The sequence below is a fragment of the Solanum lycopersicum genome, chromosome 5, assembly GCF_036512215.1.
Source record: "Solanum lycopersicum chromosome 5, SLM_r2.1".
NCBI classification, from domain to species: Eukaryota; Viridiplantae; Streptophyta; class Magnoliopsida; order Solanales; family Solanaceae; genus Solanum; species Solanum lycopersicum.
Genome location: NC_090804.1, coordinates 6,163,701 through 6,182,513, shown reverse-complemented (window position 1 = coordinate 6,182,513; position 18,813 = coordinate 6,163,701). Strand labels below are relative to the sequence as shown.

Genomic DNA, 18,813 nt, shown 5'->3' with positions numbered 1-18,813 from the left:
AACAATGCTCGGTCAGTGATGAAGTTAGAAATTTAAATAAATTTATTTTTACCTTATTCACATACTTTAATTTTTAACAAAAAAGGATCTAATTGAACCCCTTTCACCCCTCTGCTATGTCTGTTGGACCACATTTATTTAATAAGAATGAGAATGACAAGACAATGTTTTGATGAAACCTCCAGTACTAATATTCAATAAGAATGTCTAAATATTAGTTGGAATGAGTAACATGAATTTAAAAGCTGAAGATATTCTACAAAAAGAAAATGACATTTATATGGAAATTATCTTCTTGGTTGTGTTTAGTCAGGTTTTCTGAATGCTTCTACTAGAATGCGCGGTGCCATGCATCATCAAAATATGGATCATGGACTCTCTTATCTTGGGTCTTCGTTTACGTTTGCTTTCTGTTGTAGGGTGAAATATGTATTTCGTTTCCATTTCTCATATTTATTGATCCAGGTTCAGATGACTTATGAGTTACACAGTTGTCATCAGGGCCATCTCATCTAGCTAGCATAATGCTGACTGCTGTCTGAAGTCCAAGGCAGGTTGGAGCTAAAAAGTGGAAGTTTTTGCTCAATCCATGAGAATAGGTACTTGACAGAAAGAGAATGACAGTATTGAGCTACGTAGCAGACATAATTCACGTTGAGTGGCTGTTGAAGAAAATTACCTGATGATCCAGGGACAGCTATAAATCCCCTCTTAGCCAGTTTTTGGCGGATCAGCAGTCATTTCCAGTTCAGGGTCTGGCAGCTTGGTGCACTAAGCTCCCGCTATGAGAGGGGTCCGGAGAAGAGTCGGACCACAAGGGTCTATTGTATGCAATCTCATCTTGCATTTATGCAAGAGGTTGTTTCCATAGATTGAAACCTGTTACCTCCTGTCACGTGGCAACAACTTTACCAATTATGCCAAGGCTCCCCTTCCCCGTTCAGGGTCTGTATGAAATAAATATTGCATTCCCAGGCTATCAGTTCTTTAAATTCAAAAAGAATGGAAGTATCTACTTCCCATAACAGAACATCAAATATAAGCTTGAGACTTCCTTTTATGCAAATGAAGTATGAGCCATTTGCTTTACGCTGGTATTCTTTTCTCAACTTCAATCATACTATAGCCATCGACCTTTTTTAAACCTAAACTTCGCATCTTTGACCTCACCATTCTAGATTCATTCCATTCTCCCTCTTCTGCATATATGTTGGATAATAGAGTATAATATCCAGTATCATCTGTTTGCATGTTTTCAAGCCTTTGTTGCATCATCTTGATAATATCCATTCGCTTGTGAATTCTACATCCATTTATAAGGGCACCCCAAATGCTAACATCTACAGGAAATGGCATTGAAGTGATGACTTCATAGGCTTTATCAATATCACCAGCTCGACTCAGAAGATCTACCAGACACGCGAAGTGTTCGGGTTTGGGTTCAATGCTCAAGTTAATCATCAAGTTAAAGAAATATTTCCCTTCATTCAGATAACCAGAATGACTGCAAGCAGATAGAATATTTGTTAAAATGATGTCATTTGGTTTTATTCCACTATTTACCATTTCATGAAAGAGTGAGATGGCATCATTGATTTGACCGTGCATTCCATAACCACCTATCATGGCACTCCAAGATATTATGCTCCTTTCAGACATACTATCAAAAACTCTTCGAGCCATCCGGAGATCTCCACATTTAGCATACATATCTGTCAGAGCAGTATCGATATACATATCATGCCTCACATCAAAGATGATTAACTTATGGTGAATCCATTTTCCCTTCTCCAGCCATCCTACAGTGGAGCATGCTTGAATTGCAGCTAAGAAGGTAACTTCATCCATTCCGCTCGAGTTTGAGTATATCTCATCAAAGAGACTAATAGCTTCACGAGATAAACCATTTTGGGTAAGTCCACACATCATTGAATTCCAAGTCACAACACTTCTTTCTTGTATATCCTTGAATATCACGAGCGCATAGTCCACAAGTCCACATTTACTGTACATGTCAATCAGTGAATTCTGGACGAACTCTGTTGAAAAGCCAGTCCTGATAACGTGGCTATGAATTTGACAGCCAAATTTCGAAAACCCAATATCACCAGAAGCTGAGAGGACACTTGCCAGAGTATACGAGTCTGGCAATATTCCTTTTCTTACCATATCCACAAAAAGCGTCAATGCCTTATCAGAAAATCCTTCCTGCACATAACCTGATATGAGCATATTCCATGAGACGATATGTCTGTCTTGAGACGAACCAAATACCTTGTGGCAATCACTTAGCTTGCCACAGTTAGCATACAAGTCAACCAATGCTGAGCCTAGAAGATCATTGCCACAATCAAAAGCATTTCTAACTATAAAACCATGTATAGACTTCCCTTCGTTTAGCCAACCCAACCTAGCACAAGAACATAAAACAGCCATAACAGTAACTTCATTGTATTCCATATCAAACTCATGCATCTTAACAAACAACGCCAGCGCTTCATGATAGCAACCATTCTGATTGTAGCAGGACATCATTGCTGTCCAAGTATAAGTACTCTTATCAACAGCATTACGAAAAAGCAACTCTGCACTACACGTATCGCCACATTTTCCATACATTGCAACAAGCGAGTTTATCAAAGACCCATCACTCTGAATATTCTTTCTCAATATATAACCATGAACAGATTTCCCTACTCTCCATACACCCAACTCACCACAACCCTCAACTGCACTAAGCAAAGCTACTGAATCAATTTCAACACCCTCCTTAACCAAATCCCCAAAAATCTCCAATCCTTCCTCACCTTTCCCATTACGTACATAGCTCGAAATAATCGAACTCCACGAAACAACATCCTTCACAGACATTTCATCAAACAACTTCCTTGCATAAACTGTCCACCCAAGTTCACCATACATACTCAATAACGCCGTCACAACAACAGAATCAAACTCAAACCCGCATTTCAAAATCCTTCCATGAACTTTCCGACCAACATTCAGATCACCAGTTGCAGAAATAGCTCTCAGAACTGAAGGGTAAATGAAACTACTGGTTTCAGATAGTTGACAAAGCATAGTGTGGTAAAGAAAAATGGCTTCTTGAAAGAAGTTATTCCAAACATGGCACTTGATTATTACACCCCACATGAAAGAATCTGGGTTCGGGAATGTTTCAAAGACTCGTCTTGAAGTTTTAAGGGAACCCATTTGGGAATAAGACTCTATCAGCTTGGTGGAAGCAAGTGGATCTTTGCGGAGACCATTGATGATGAGATGTGCATGAAGTTGTGCTACTGATTTTGAGCTTGTACATGATCTGAACAGTGGCATATACTGTATCATTCTTGAATTTTAGTTCAATGAGTTCCATCATTTTTGGAGGGAGAATATATGAGACTTCATTTTCCTACTGACAGTTGGGAGGGAAAATATACTAGTTAGTCGACTAATTTGTTTTTTATTTTTGTAATGTGTTTTTCTTGAGTTAAAGTGTCTAAGTAAAATTAACTTTTTTTATATTGTATTGTTGTATGAATAACTAACGTATGATGTAAAGTCCAATTAATTGATATTGATGTTTCAAACGCCGATAAAAAATTACTAATCAGAGGTGCAATGGAATGGTAAATACTATCAAAGTGTCGAGTTTGAATCATTTTTTTTAGAGAATGTTTTACCCCAATATGAGACTTCAAAATGCAAATTCGAATTTAATCAAACTTTAATTTGGGGAGACCATGACACAAAATTTCCATTTGGGACTTCTGGGCACAAATCCAAATTTAATCGAGCTCCAATTTGGAGAGACTAGGACACAATTTTTATTTCCATGTGCGACTTCTAGGCACAAATCAGAATTTAATTAAGCTCCAATGAGGAGAAACTAGGACAACATTTCCACATAGGACGCTATATGGAATAAATGTGTCTACTTGTTTAATTTTATAGTACAAATTTAAGTGCTTACTTATCCACATTCGAGGGCGTATATATGTCAATTGAACCCAAATTGAAGAAAAAAAAAGAACGGAAAATATAAAGGGCATTTGCAGTAAAACATGAATATACATTGACCATTTTCTGTTGAAACAAGCTGACAATAACAGAAGCTCAATAAACTTTGGTCATGGTCATCCAAAATCTCCAGAACAATACAAGAGCCTCCACAATCGTGTTGTGTATTCTAAGGACATTGTGCAGAAAACATATTTTGCAGTCTTTCAAGATGAGGTAAACCCCACCATAATGGAAAGAGGGGAAGGAAGGCATTTCTCTTCACTCAAGAAAATTTCTCATATATCCAGAAATTGCTTAGAGGGGAACAGAACTCCTGGTCGCATCTAGGAACTTTCTCCACTCTTCTCATTGTCCGGATCATAAGGCACCTCATGCCGAGGCTTGTTGTACTTCTCTCGCAGCTGCTTGATTGGTATGAAATCTCCGGCAGCATCCATCCCAAAAAATAAGAATGAGGTGTAGGGATGATCAAATCGATCCTGCACGTGGTTGAGCTTTTCACCAAGTTAGAGATTGAATGACAACTTTTTGTGTTGTAATTTCAGATTAGATGTATACATACCTTATCTGGTTCGCTAGGCGCCACTAGACTTTCCTCAGGTACTGCATGATGAACAATTATCAGACTAATGAGACACAATTCCATACAGTATATGGACCTTTCTTGGCTCATACTAACTATCTAGGTATTAGAAATGCTTATTCATGGTCACCAATTTCACTTACCATATGCCACTAACAGATTGGGATCTGTATGTACATCCACCAGCACCTGAAAATATATCTATATTTAGTCTACTAAAAAGATCAGAAATAATAACTAAAGAAATATCACTTGGAGCCGCACCACTTTCAGGCCCTCTAACGCAGAAAAATGAGAGCTGAAGTTTGACTGTGGATTAGGATCAAGAACTTGCACAGGATGCATAAGAAGTTTCTAACAATTCTTTTAATTGTATCAGGAAAATGTTTCTTAGGTGAAGCTCATATAGTTTTTGCACTGGGGGTCATCATTCGGGTACCTAACTCTAAAAGACGTCAAACTTCCACGTCATTCGAGATCGTTCTTTGAACTTGTAAAAATGAGGGCCTAGAGGTAAAATTATTTTTCTATGTTTGTAAACAGGTTGAAAAATTGTCATGTATGCTCAAGGCTACAGTTGCTAGAGACCCACACAGAAGTTTGTAAATTATCAGGTTAATACACAGTAACATATGCAACATTTGTGATTATTATGAGACGACGAAGCTAGGAACAGGAACTCTACAGCATAAGCGGTAAATTTCAGATATTAAGGAGGAAGGGGACTACAAAGTACAAAAGGTGGTTGGCAATTTGACACACAGCTAGAAAGTTATTTGATCTTTCCTTGGGATGTAGCCGCAAAGAATTACTGTTGATACTAGACCATGCTCAGATAGATAAATTGAATTGATCTTTGCTTGCAATAGATGAAACATATTTTTACGTTACAAGATCCAAACAAAACCTGATAAAAGGGCTGATCAGGACCACGAGTCAACTTTTCTACTTGAGCATTTTCCATCCATGAATTCGATTCACAACATATTGGGTCCATCCCACATATAACACCACGATATCCTGAAGTCACAACATAAGGGTTCAATACTATAAATAACTTGAGTAACTTTTACTAATTGAGCTGAATCTAGGGGTTCCATGAATGTCAGTAAAGGGAATCTTTACAGGAGGAAGCAATGTGTCAGGAGAATAGTTATATCATTCGATACATTGAGCCACAAGATGTCCATGCAAGGTATAGCACATCACTCCATGCAAGGTATTGCACATCACTAAAAGATAATATTGAAGGCACTTCCTGATGATGTATCCTCACAAGTCAACACCAGAAATAAGCAAGGGTTGATCAGTCAGTGACGTTCAAGTAGTTCATGCAGTTACAATGTAAAACTTCTGCCATGAAATACTGCAAATTAATCAAATCATCAAGATTTGACGATCCTACCAGGAAGCTTGATAATGGATCTCAAATTTATATATCACTTTTAGGCACAAGTTAATTATATGGAGAACATATGAGGATCTGTATATCTGTTTTTACATTTGGTTATCTTTTGAATTAGACAAAGGCTGTTCCTTCCACTCCAAAAGTTAAAGATTCCATACCAAAATTCTTGTGCTTCACTTTCTGGCCTAATCGAAATGCATATTGAGCATTTTCATATGCCTGAGCTCTTATCGATGTAGTCAGAGACTCTGCCTCAAGCTTGGAAATTTCATCTCGTAATTTAGCTGCCAAATCATAATTTTCACTCTGAACTGCATTCTGCAGGTCTGCACTGGATGAAGCAAAAGCTGATCAGAGATGCTTCAAAAGGTACCTTTGGAACATACTATACATAGAATCTTTGTAATCAATTCAAGAAATAGCTTGATATCCAGCACTCAAAGCTTTTGGAAAAAATATCAAAAAGAATGTGAGTATGCTTACCGTAGACGCAAGATGCTTATAGCCATATCTTGAGCTTCACTCTTTGAGGCTGATCCCCTTCTGGATTCCTGCTGCTTCAAAACCTCTGTTTCCACCTTCACAAGCATATAAGCAGCACGCTGATTCTTGTCAGTAAACAATTCTCATCTATCCGTTGGCTTATCCAACTTTGGAGAACCAAAGTCCAAAAATCAAATCCAATAAAATCGCAAGAAGAACAGTTGCTTAAAGCTGATAATGGGAAATAAGTAAAAGATGAGATGAAAACAGGACATTTATTATCTGCATAAACTAACCTCAGTGAGCTTCTCTCTTAGTTGTTGTGCAATTTCATACTGCTCCACATTCAAAGCATACTGTGCATAAAGCAGGATAGGCACTGATGAAGCAATGATCGAAGATATAGCAAATAAACTACAGCACATCACAGAGCTAGATGCTAACCTGCACGCGTGTAGCCAGGTCAAGCTGAAAAAAGAACATCAATATATCTTCATTGGCATTCTCGCTACGCTCAATGCTTGCTTCTGAGCTTTTGTCACCTCCTTTAAACAACCATCCAGCTTGAACCCTCAAATTTCTTGGCTTTAGCATATCAATGTTGGTTGCAAAGGATAAGTTTTTCCGACGATCATTCCAAACAAATTGACTTTCCCCAAAACCTATCGTGGTTTCTTTTATTTGTCCAAACTGCCTCCTCAAACAGGTGGATCCACAAAATCCGCAATATCTAGAAGTTGCAAGAGTACTCATTGACACACTTTGCACCATGGCTACTGTTCAGGACAACCCCTCCTTCACCCTACTCCTTCAAAGAACCTATTTTCCTTTCCGTTCAATCTACTTCTGTAATAAAGTTATTCTTTTCAAATTTTCAACTTCAGCATTGCGTAGTCAATTCAGAGAATTTAACTTTGTATACTGACATTTAGAAAGGTTCAAAAAGAAAAGAATGAAAGAAGAAACCCTTGTCAAAAACTTCACAAAACCCCTAAATGTTTACCATTCAAACTACAAAATACTTTGGGCAGACTACAAGAATCCTTTATACCCATAGCCTGCAATTTGGGTTCATTTAATCCAACATCTAAATGTTTATTGCAGCTCCAAACATAACTAAATTCACGTTCATTGAGCAAATTAAAGCTAAAGAAAGAACTTCTGAATTGCAATTCGAGTATTCTGCAATCAATTCCAACAACATACTAGTGCAATTCCACAAGTGGACGCTGGGGAGGGTAGGCATGTACCTTCCTCTTACCTTCCTAAGGTAGAGATACTGTTTCTATAACCATCGGCTCAAAAGAAAAGTAGAATTTGAAACACGGTTATAAGAAAAACAAGATATAAAGCAAATGGAACAACAAATAGTAATAAACACTACGGAACAAAGAAACTAAGTGATTTCTATTTACTATTACTAATAGGTACAACCGGAGAGGAGCCTAGCCCCCTGCCTCTCCCACATGAATGAAGTGACAACACTACTGCCTACTAAACATTCTATCCTAATCCTCACCGTGTATACCTTCCTATCTAGAATCACGTCCTCAATAAACTCAAACGGTGCTATATCCTGACTAATCACCTCCCTCAGTTCGTCAAAACCCCTAAAAGGAGGAAAAAGACGAATCATCTCAGCTCACACAGAATAAACTAGAGCTAATCCACCTGTTAATGTTTATTGCAACTAGACAACCCTTCAAAAAATTTAACACTACATAGAAATATCTCATTCTATAATTCTGCTTCGCCTTTTGCTTATTCAGTTTCGAATCATATTAATTTTCTCCCATTAATCTAAAATTAAAAATGAACTTTCAATAGAATGCAAATCCTATAACTCGAATTTCTACTACTATTTTGATTTGAAATAAACAAAATGTATTAACAATAACTGAGTAAAAGCTTACTCACTTGCAGAAATATCACCGGAGAAGAAGATCGGAGACGCACCGGAAAGTTGTGTTTTCTGCCGGGCAAATGGCGTCCACTAATTTTTCATTCTACTCCCATTGATATCATTTTTTTTTTTTGGTATTTATAGTGCACTGCCACCTGGCTATTCTACAACATCAAATGGGTGATTAATTGACAATTTTTTCATTAGCCCATGAAATTTTTGGTGATATAGTTTAGGATCATATATTTTTACAAAATTTTACATTAGGAATTTATGTGATTTTCTCACTTTATCGACTTTCGAATGATTTCTTTGTGAAACATTTATCGAATCCTTTGTAGGGAAGTTAGCTTCCAAAAGAGGTCTTTGCAAAACCTTTATGAAATTCCCCATGGAGTACATACAATCTCACCATTTGCAAAATCCAATTTGGGCATTTAAGGACCAATTTACATTATTCAGTAATTTTTTCAATTTTTCGTATGTTAATTCATAAATATTTTGATTTGACATTGCTTTCAAACAATTTTTTTGTTGACGAACCCTTACGTAGAGAGTTGAGAAGCAATATGTACATTCTCACCATTTCCAGTGTTCATTTTGAACATTTAGAGGTTAATTTACAAAAATTAGACGATTTTATCAATTTTTCAAGTTTTAATCCACGAATGTTTAGCATTTCCGTAGGGTACAGAATATGGCCGCAACCAAGGGAGGTGATGCAGCCTACTATAATGCAAGCATTAATGCGACTAAATATAAAATCAAATTCTAAATAAAATATACATTCATTACATGGAAAACGATAGGGGAGGGGGGTCATTTTATTGCCACAGGAGGCAAGACAACATTGTCTGCACAAATTAATCAACAAATAAAATTTTACAAACAACAGAGAAATTAACAAGAGATAACCCAGCTTCATTATCTCACAATTTGCTCCATAGCTGGTTTAACTGATGAATCTTTTAGCTCATGGATATGGACACTAAGGTCTCTGATAAACATATTTTGTTCTCGGATCAACGATTAGGCCCTTCCCTCCATTCACTTCCAAATCATGCCTGCAATCACGAGATGACACGTAGTTCAAGAACACATTACATGGAGGGAGGGGAGACGATGTTGCTACAGAGGCAAATCCATGATTTAAACTGATGATGAGTTCAATCTAAGTCCAAGAACACGTTAGATGACAGTTGCAACAAAGGCGAATCTAAGATTTAAACTGATGGGTTCTATCTTTATGTAAGTAGTCAAGTGCTCGTTACAAGAAGGGAGCTAACTGTTGCTACACATATTGCATCCGCCTCTGAGTTGCTACATGTGAAAAGCGCCAGAACTCGACAAGAAATTCAGACTATAATGAGACAGTAGCCAGCCTAAAATCAAGATAAGTAAGTAGGAACTATTATCTTCCCACCCAATAGAGCAAAATTATGGGCAATGCATAATACTATCAAGTAAACTGGCACGTTGCACTCAACTCTCGTACATTCTGACGTGATAAATGAAGGATTGTGGTATGATTACTTAACTGGAATACAAAATCAGGAATAGTTAACTGTTCACGAGGAACATAGCGGAATAGCTGTAGAAGACGATCAAGATATACTACTTTTTTCCACACCTGCAGATTAGTTACCCAGAGATAAGGCTTCAGAGAAATGGAATGGAGTATGTTTACAAGTAATAATGGGATTAGATGAAAAGAAAAAAAGGAATGCGCTAAGAAAATAGTTACCACATTATCGACAAAGAGTTGCAAAGCAAAAATTGCAGACTTCAGTCCAAAGGTAGGGTGAAGCACGTATATTGCCTGCTCACAAAGAAACGAGATTTAGAAAGACAAAAGAAACAGAAATAATGTCCAGCTTTATGAAACCATGCCAAGGACAAGAAAAATGGGCAAAGGCATTGCATACATGAAGGTTACGCTGGTGTTTCCGTCCAAGTATTTGTTGTAATCTCTTCATCCAGCCTAAATCTGGTTGCCTGTTTTTGAACAACGAAACAAAATTCCGGAAGCATCTAAGAAAAAGTATTGCCAAATTTGAGGTACAAAAAAAACTAGTGACACAACCGAACCACCAAAGTAAAATAAAACAGAAGCTCATTAATCAGCATTATGAAAGGACTCTTTCAGTGAACCAACCACATTGAGATCAAGGATTGCATTAAAAGAAAAAGGTTGTTGTGTGTGTGTGTGTGCGGGGGGGAGGGGAGCTATTTTATTTGTTTGGGGATACTGATCAATCATATGAACACAAAGAACTGTAGATAAAAGGATCCTCAAAGCAAAATGACTCAGAAAGAACAATAATGATGTCCGGCAATGTATACACGTTAGTTCTTAAGCTGATACAAGATGTTTTGGAGATAGTGAAGATTGTCTATCATTCTGATCAGAGAAAGATTTAAATCTAAATTATTGATTGTTTTCACTTATACTAATTAACAAACTTCACCACAAGGTCTATCCATCATACGGACATGACCCAATGAAAATATGGCCAGAAGCTAAAACTTACATCTGTAAAGACGCTGCAGAATGTAAATACACTATTGAGTAAGGCTTCTGAATCACAGGCTCGAACTCCTGAAATGTGACGAGCAGAATAACTATTTACTGCCAAATCATGCAGTAAAAAATTGAAGTAAAACAAATTATGAATCATACAATTGCTATGGATAGATCTCATGCAATGTAGAAGAAATTATCACTACCTTTACAACGTACAGGGTAAATCTCTCAAGATCAAGACATCTTAGCAGGAAATGTGCTCCCACGACTACCATAACTGGACGACCCTCACTATCAACCCCTCCTCGGTAACTGAAAACACAGCCAATGAGAAACATAAGTTTAACATAAGCAAGGTGAGGTGAGGCTTATTCAAGGATGTGTTAATAAAAATTCAGTTATCTAGTAGTCATGTTAATTTTACAAAACCTTTGCATGCAATCGGGTAAATGCAGACCTCGTCCTACTTTCACTCTATTCAAGTGCATATCTGAGGCTCCAAACAGTTAGATGCAAGTATTCCCATTCATATGACAAGACCATGGACCAAGAAACAATGATAGCAAAGACATCATTTACAGAAAGCTGCTTACACGATTTTCATTTCCGCAATTTCTGAAAGATTCATAGAATTCGCTTTTGCAAGATATCTAGAATGAAGGGTATATTCTTCTGCAGCTGATAAAGCAGGTCCCCCAAGGTCACCATATCCAAGCATTTTGAAGCAGTTCCAATTATTTTGCGCTTGGGCTGTTTTTTCCCATTGTTCTTTACGTCGCTGATCTGGGTCTTTGATCAGGGACATAAAAGCAGGATCCAGAAATGCATCCAAGTAGGATGAACTCCTGTTTAAGAAAATTTTCTCAGTCTGGTTTAACGATATATAATCAAGTCATATGCCACACAAATATGATTTCAACATGTAGAAACTAGATAACAAACAACAATAATGGAATTTTTAATCGAAGTAATATTACAATGTAAAAGTAACAGGAAGTATCTTTCTTAATGTTATTTACTCTTGATTATAATTTACAACCAAAAATTCACTGCAGCAATATGATCAGAAATAACAAAAAACCAAAAAATCCCAGGACTATTGTTAAGAACAATGAATTATGGTTTTTCATTAATGAGAAAACAGAATGATGAGCTGCAAGTACAAAAAGTGCTTTAGTTTGACTCTTATACTGGCTTGGAAACACATGAATGCGGAGTGATCTCCGAAGTCCTTAATAATGGAAGCTGATGCCATCTGGACGAAAATGTAATTCAAGATAGTCAATTAAGATATATGGTGTAATCTTTTTGTTCGGGGATCATGCTTTATTTATTGATCAAGGCCAAGAGAGAGAAGAACTTCCACCATCAAAGGATTTAATCGAGTGGAATGCAAGCTAAATTTCCAGCAAAATGATGGTGGAGAAGTTCATCCTATTAAAACTCATAGAGTGCAGCACTATGTTCAACTTGAAACTTGTTTAATCACACCTAAATAAGACTTCACTTCAGAAGGCCCTTCTTACATATTACACCAGTCTCTTAACTGTAATCACAAAAAAAACATGACATTTGTTTTAGCATCTTCGCTTTTGAAAGGACCAGTCATAAACCTTGAGCTAATTAGTTTGTTTCAAATAGGACATTCAAAGTCGAAAGGTAGTGATATTATAAAGCGACAGCCAAAAGCTTAGGGATACCAGGAGCTATTCTTTATGTAAGCAATAATTTCCTTTGTCTCATTCAACCGTAATACACATAGATTAAAAAATTCGGGGGAGACATGAGCAAAGAAACCAGTTTTTAAGTTGTAACAAACTTTAACACTTCAAACTGTATCTTGCAAGCCTGCTGTTCACGTGATATTTGTTGTGAATGAACTGCTTAATTCATCACTAACCTTCTGGACAAACCAAGATTACTGACAGATAGATCAACAGATGCTTGGGGGGTCCTTGGACTAGAAACTTTTGAATTTGGCAATGGTTTTATTCTTATTTTACGCTCAGCAGTAGTTGTCTCTCCATTCTCATCCCCAACATCTGCAGGAAGTTTTAACCGGGCAATTTCTTCCTCATGATTATCCCGAGGGAAGTAAAGAGGAAGCAATCTGCAAAATCAAAGATACTGTAAATTTTAACAGCCAAAACAATATACACAATGCTTGCACCCTCTCAAGTATATAGTAGAAAACAATGTACCAAGTATACCTTTTATATATCTCCGTATCGGATGATGTAGTTGTACAGAAAACGACTGCCTCTATTTTATCTTTCTGTTTCTCAAGAAACCGCCGTACAGTTCCTAATCAAAACAATAAAAGATGGAGTTACATTCAACAACTGGCAGATAAAACATTTAAGCAAATATATTTAATATGAGGGGATCTTTCTGAAGGAGATATCAGTTCTTTCCAGTCTCAGCACAGAAAGAATTATCTTTATCTTTATTTGAAAATCAAATAACGAACAGATAAGCAATTTATTAAGAAAACAGAGAGATATATTACTTATTGCAACATGAGCAGCAGGTTCTCGCGGGTAATTTTTGGCTTCGGTATAGATACAGCCCATCGCAATGCTGCACTACATAAACCAGCATAGTAAGTAGCGTTTTAAATATTTGAAACCTCTAAAATAAAAAGGAAACCAAGGGAGTGGCTCTCCCTTTTTCCTTTTATTAATCAAAATCACGGCATTAATAACAACCCACAGAACATATGAACATTAGATAACCTCTGTAATCCATTTTCTATAAGAAGTTCAAGGCAAGAGCGATAGCAATGACTTAGAGCGTTCTCGGCAGCAGTGTGGTATTTTACCGCATACTTCGGACCAACAGTGTGAATGACCCTCCTGCACACGAAACTCAATCAGCAGTACGTCAAAGGCTTATGATTATGCTGCATTTGTTCCATGCAAAAATTGTGATGAAAATCATGAACTAAGTTCAAACGGCAAGAGAACATTGAATATTTCTTTTTCTTTTTTCATACCTTGATCAACGGTAATTTACTTATTTTTTTATTTTAATTAATTTTACTTTACTATGAAAAAAATAGGGTGATACAGGAATGCATTTATACTACTACTACTGTTCAACAGTCAACACCCAACCATCATCATTCAAATAAAAAAATGTTAAGCGGCATGACGATTTTCTTATTAGAGTGTAAAAAGTAAGATATAGGAGCTTGATGACTTCAGTTTTCATCAGTAGCTCTGGAGAAAACAATATAGTTAGGTTAGTGGCATGAATTGAGATATGCCGTACTTCCTCCCAACCATGATGTCAAAGAATAAGATCGAATATTTTCTTTAGACTCTCACATTATCGGATCATTATTTAGATAATCCAACACAAGTACAATCACATTGTTCATGATCATGAAACAACTTATCTTTTTTGCCAGATACAATTGCAGCCTGGCTTTCATATAGCAATTTCATAACCAACTCAAACACCATGTATTGTGAGGTTTTGGTGAAGTAGACAGGTCATGGATATCCCTGAGTGGTTTGCAGCTGATACTTCAATATACATGTGCTCTTTTTTTCCCATTGAAGACCAGCTTAGCTGTTCACAGATTCCACCCCTATTTCCTTCACTATGTGAACATACTCGAAAAGTGGGCATTGATGGAAACAGCTAAATTTTTTAAGGAGAGCTCCAAATACGCCGGTTCATAGGTGAGTTCTTCTTTTGTATAAGGACGTTACCATGATCACAGAAGGTACCAAGAGGGACCAAAAAATCACATGAAGGGAAGTTGTCTCAAAAGAAATAGAATTTCTTTGAATTCTTGCAGATTTAGCGAATAATAGAACACACAATGAAAGCAAAGCATCCATATAGGCACCACCAACCTGTTGCAGTTAAAGTTAGTTGTTGGTGGTGCTTTTACACTGAGCCCGATTTTTTGCAGAAATCGTTTGAGTTTGGTTCCGATCGTATGACGATGCATGGACAGATGTGAGATTGAGAAAATCCCTAATTTTTAAGAATCCATGATTTGTCCTATAGTACAAATAATTGAGTACTGAATGAACTATGCCTTGATGGAGTAGAATAGATGTAGGGTGTTCACATAGCTGACTTCGACTAGTTAAAGATTTACTAGTGATCATTATTGCATATGTAAAGATAAGGTATTGCAGATCAACTTAAAAAGAAGTCAGTTACTAACATACTCAACAATAATGCACAAAGTTTATAAAAATCACCCACCTAGCAGGGAGATCATAAGCATTGGTAACTTTTGCCATTCCTGTCCGGCATCCTCCCTATGAAACAATGTAAATTGTACATAAATCTTTCTAGTGTAACCATCATAAGTTGAATACAAGGGCCAACAGTTGAAAAAGAAGTTAAATAGCATTTTTAAGCTGGAACAAACAGAAAGTGCAAGAAATAAATCTAAAGAAACTGCTCCCATAAAAATGTAAGGGAACTGTTTGAGGTTGATTGGTTGCCACAAATTATGCTTCTGACCCTATTTGTGAATCCATTCAGGAATTAAGTTTTGAAAAATCTGGAAAACATATGAAACATTGAGGAACCTACGAGTGTAGCACATTCCTCTGCAAGTCCAGGTCCAGCTGCAGCATGCAATCCAGGGCTGCTGTGTGCTTCATCTAAATTCTGTTGAGCACAAAATTGAAGTATAATTGTCAACGATTCCACTGACAGAAAAGTGTTTTCTTGATGTAGTTAATTGCAATAATTACTGGTCTCTACATTTCTACAAATTTCTTACTGAAATTGCACAAATTAGAACAAGTGCAGACATATCTTAAATAGATGGTATGTATGGAAATGAATTTAATCATCACACTGGTCGACCTTATGATCTTTTGGGAAGATGTCAAGTAAGACACATATTTCCAGGAAAAAACAGAAGACTCATCCAAAGCCTACATATACGTGTGTCAGTTTCTAGGTACTTCTAAGTTATGATAAACTTGCAAAGTAGAAATAGAATGCAAATTTGAATAGATATTACTCCTCCCATTGTTGGTAGAATCAAAATACATCCACTTGTACCACTTTTTATGGATAAAGTACCCCAAACATACTTACCCCGTCCCTTAAAGAAATAGGAACAGGATTGAAATATATTCTACCTTTTTGGCTCTTTAAAGTCTTCTTCTTATTTATAACAGTGATGTCGGGGATAACTACATGCACCTCAACTATTCCACTGTGTACCTACTACCTCCCACCAGTATATCTACATATAGGGTAACTCTGCCACCAAGGTTAGGTAGATGAGTAGGAGATCATCCAGGGTTTTTTGTATTTGAGTACTGAACCCACTTATTGACCATGATAACTAGCTCATGAAAAAGCATATAACTCTAAGTATCCCCTACTCCCTACTGTATTTACTCAAATCAGACACAAAAGTACCCTACTTGGAACTCAATATTTCAATGAAAACCCAAATTCTTTAGCTAGTCTGTTGGTGCAAGTTCATGTTTCTGTCACAACCTCAGAGAACGGATGCAAGCACACATACTATTTAATCCCTTACTCTCCAAATTTAAAAACACACATACTATTTGATCCCTTACTCTCCAAATTTAAAAACAAACAATGCAATGTTAATCCACAGAAGAAGCAAATACTACGTATGTCAAGAAACCTAATCAAAATAAATACAAAGATCACAACATACAATTATCTAGAAGTTACTTCTCACCTCATTTGTAGAGTTAACAACAGCATCTACCTCGAGATTCCAGGGGTCTCCTCTCCACAGGTATATCTTGGAGTTAATCTCATGATCCACAGGAAACTTGGAAACAATACCATTCGCATTGCCCTCAGACCCTGAAGCAGATGACAAAGGATCTGCATAGTCGGAATTAGGGTCTTCATTCTCATACAAGTACCTAATGTCAGAATCAATCCAACGTGGAACTTGATCCAGTGTCACCACAGAATCTCCACTATCAGTTGGTACCCCTCCTCGGGTAGTAGTTGCTACAGGCCGATACATAATTTCCTTCTCTTAACTCGAATCTCACTCCTATTCCTTCATAAAGAACAGGATATTCTCCTTTGTTCGATAACAGCTAAAGTCAAACACATACTGAAAAAATTCAGTAACCCCACGTTTCCACCAAAAGAATCAAATCCCCTGAAAAGAACACAAAGTATTATCCAACTCCATACACAGGACAAAACACCACAAAACTTAAGCTGGAAATAGGTATAATTCCCAATAAAAATCCAATCTTTACATCTAAAATTGCTCATCATACTAAACTAAACCTCAACCCCCACAAATTCAATTGAGCAAAACATCATTAATTCATTATCACTACATCAAAATCAACAAAAACAACCCCATTTTTAAAAATTAAACCAAGAAACCATCCAATTGATCAAACTTAACAAAATTACAACCTCAACAGAACCTATACCAACAAAACACAATTTAAAGGTTCTTCAACCAGATTCAAGAATCACATATACATTACCCCACAAAGAAAAAAAACTAACATATCAACAAAATCATCAACAAAACACATACCCTTTGAGAATTCTTCAAGAAAATCACCTGTGAATGGATGTGAAATTTCAACAAGACAACAAGCTAGGTTGGCAATAGGAGGGAATTGTGCTGGAGGGGTGGGGTCCAAAAAATGAGCTATAGCCAAAATCGGGACTCCCTTTGGAGATGGAGGAGTGGATTTGGGAATTTGTGGAATTTTTTAGCTTTAAGTTATCATTGTGGGTTGTTTTGTCATTTTCTATTCTTTGTAATCACTGTTTAATAATTTTTCATTAATTACTCAGGTGCCCTCTGAATTCTTGTCAGAGTTTCAAATAAGCACCTTTTGTGAATATTCCTCTTTTTTCCTTTTATGTAAAAAGAAAAATATTTTCATAAAATGAAGCTTTTTAACTTCCCTTTTGGCAGATGATATAAGAAAATTTCATAAATGACTTAATTTAGCCAGACAAATAGCTATAATTTGTATATTTATGTAATATATATTTAATTGAATGATATATTAGATGGATGGCGGAAGAGTTTGTGTAATTAAAATGTTGTATTTAGGTTATAATTATCAACTCAATTATGCGGGTATTTAGGTGGCGGGTATTAACTGAACCAGGCGGATGTCAGTTCTATCTGTTGAGCGCGAAAGATTTGTATCAACACGTGATCGTATTTAGGTGGCGGGTATCAACTGAATCAGGCGGGTGTCAGTTATATCTGTTGAAGACGCGCGAAAGAATTGTATTAACACGTGATATATTGTGTGTTTACTACAAAATCCAAAATATAATTACATTTTGCAACTTGTTGAAATTATTATTACTTATTATAATATTACGTTGGTTATTTTTCTATATTTAAATTATAATTATAATTCGTACATTCATTATGAAATTTACGTCCCATTAGTATATGTGAGTGTTGTAAAATATATATATATATATATATATATATATATATATATATATATAAAAATAAAATCTGAATAACGAAATTAGAAAAGATATATTGACAACAAAACTAGTAAAGATAACCAACATAAAAATAATCAACATTAATAATAAAATTAAAGAAATAGACAATGTTATTAATTTAGACGTGTTCACACGTCAAGTATTGGTCAAAATCAAAATCAAACCAATTTAGTAGATTTTAATATCATCAAAACGAAACTAAACGAACTGTAATATACATTTATCAGTTTGGTTGTTATAAATTTCAGATTGATTTGGTTATTCGACTATTAGTCATGCTTAAAGATAAAAGAAAATTTATATGAAAAGGGGGGGTAACAACTCGTTTGAAACGAAAAATAATTAGAATGATTATAATTGAATATTTTATGAATAAAGCTTCAAAATTCACCATTATCGCCTGA

The 18,813-nt window shown here is 36.1% G+C and overlaps 3 protein-coding genes across 11 annotated transcripts; all 3 read right to left on the bottom strand.

Moving 5' to 3' along the window:
• Positions 1–167: 167 nt before the first annotated feature.
• Positions 168–3,348, bottom strand: LOC101251378 (putative pentatricopeptide repeat-containing protein At1g69350, mitochondrial). 2 transcript variants are annotated; one of them, XR_011220962.1, is made up of 2 exons: positions 680–3,348; positions 168–561 (listed from the first exon to the last, which is right to left on the bottom strand). XR_011220962.1 is itself a non-coding variant. In XM_069297566.1 (1 exon), exon 1 carries the CDS (start codon positions 3,346–3,348, stop codon positions 1,087–1,089), a length of 2,262 nt encoding a protein of 753 aa, XP_069153667.1. In that variant the 3' UTR covers positions 168–1,086. The 2 variants fall into 2 exon arrangements, 1 of the variants encoding a protein (XP_069153667.1); XM_069297566.1 differs by having other exon boundaries at positions 168–3,348.
• Positions 3,349–4,051: 703 nt separating this feature from the next.
• On the bottom strand, positions 4,052–8,810 carry LOC101251088 (clp protease adapter protein ClpF, chloroplastic). 7 transcript variants are annotated; one of them, XM_004239031.5, is made up of 9 exons: positions 8,415–8,810; positions 6,942–7,343; positions 6,794–6,853; positions 6,498–6,592; positions 6,173–6,345; positions 5,514–5,626; positions 4,750–4,795; positions 4,586–4,626; positions 4,052–4,502 (listed from the first exon to the last, which is right to left on the bottom strand). In XM_004239031.5, exons 2-9 carry the CDS (start codon positions 7,266–7,268, stop codon positions 4,347–4,349), a joined length of 1,011 nt encoding a protein of 336 aa, XP_004239079.2. In that variant the 5' UTR covers positions 7,269–7,343; positions 8,415–8,810; the 3' UTR covers positions 4,052–4,346. The 7 variants fall into 7 exon arrangements, with proteins under 7 accessions (XP_004239079.2, XP_010320885.2, XP_010320883.2 ...); XM_010322583.4 differs by having other exon boundaries at positions 8,454–8,576; XM_010322581.4 differs by having other exon boundaries at positions 6,942–7,359; positions 8,415–8,549.
• Positions 8,811–9,149: 339 nt separating this feature from the next.
• On the bottom strand, positions 9,150–17,886 carry LOC101250598 (uncharacterized). 2 transcript variants are annotated; one of them, XM_004239029.5, is made up of 15 exons: positions 17,463–17,886; positions 16,626–17,066; positions 15,488–15,565; positions 15,152–15,207; positions 13,660–13,779; positions 13,434–13,504; positions 13,135–13,228; positions 12,825–13,034; positions 11,518–11,769; positions 11,128–11,236; positions 10,932–10,999; positions 10,326–10,395; positions 10,145–10,219; positions 9,939–10,030; positions 9,150–9,464 (listed from the first exon to the last, which is right to left on the bottom strand). In XM_004239029.5, exons 2-15 carry the CDS (start codon positions 16,923–16,925, stop codon positions 9,389–9,391), a joined length of 1,671 nt encoding a protein of 556 aa, XP_004239077.1. In that variant the 5' UTR covers positions 16,926–17,066; positions 17,463–17,886; the 3' UTR covers positions 9,150–9,388. The 2 variants fall into 2 exon arrangements, with proteins under 2 accessions (XP_004239077.1, XP_010320882.1); XM_010322580.4 differs by having other exon boundaries at positions 17,490–17,826.
• Between the last annotated feature and the right edge of the window lie 927 nt (positions 17,887–18,813).

Bases quoted from the DNA above. Each gene is read 5' to 3' on its own strand.
- LOC101251378 (XM_069297566.1), bottom strand. From the start codon at position 3,348: ATGATACAGTATATGCCACTGTTCAGATCATGTACAAGCTCAAAATCA.
- LOC101251088 (XM_004239031.5), bottom strand. From the start codon at position 7,268: ATGGTGCAAAGTGTGTCAATGAGTACTCTTGCAACTTCTAGATATTGC. The intron at 6,346-6,497 runs GTAAGCATACTC...TGCTTCATCCAG, and splicing joins ATAAGCATCTTGCGTCTACG to TGCAGACCTGCAGAATGCAG. The intron at 5,627-6,172 runs GTATGGAATCTT...TTGTGACTTCAG, and splicing joins AGTGAAGCACAAGAATTTTG to GATATCGTGGTGTTATATGT.
- LOC101250598 (XM_004239029.5), bottom strand. From the start codon at position 16,925: ATGTATCGGCCTGTAGCAACTACTACCCGAGGAGGGGTACCAACTGAT. The intron at 15,566-16,625 runs GTGAGAAGTAAC...TGTGCTCAACAG, and splicing joins TTGTTAACTCTACAAATGAG to AATTTAGATGAAGCACACAG. The intron at 11,000-11,127 runs GTAGTGATAATT...GTCACATTTCAG, and splicing joins TTACCCTGTACGTTGTAAAG to GAGTTCGAGCCTGTGATTCA.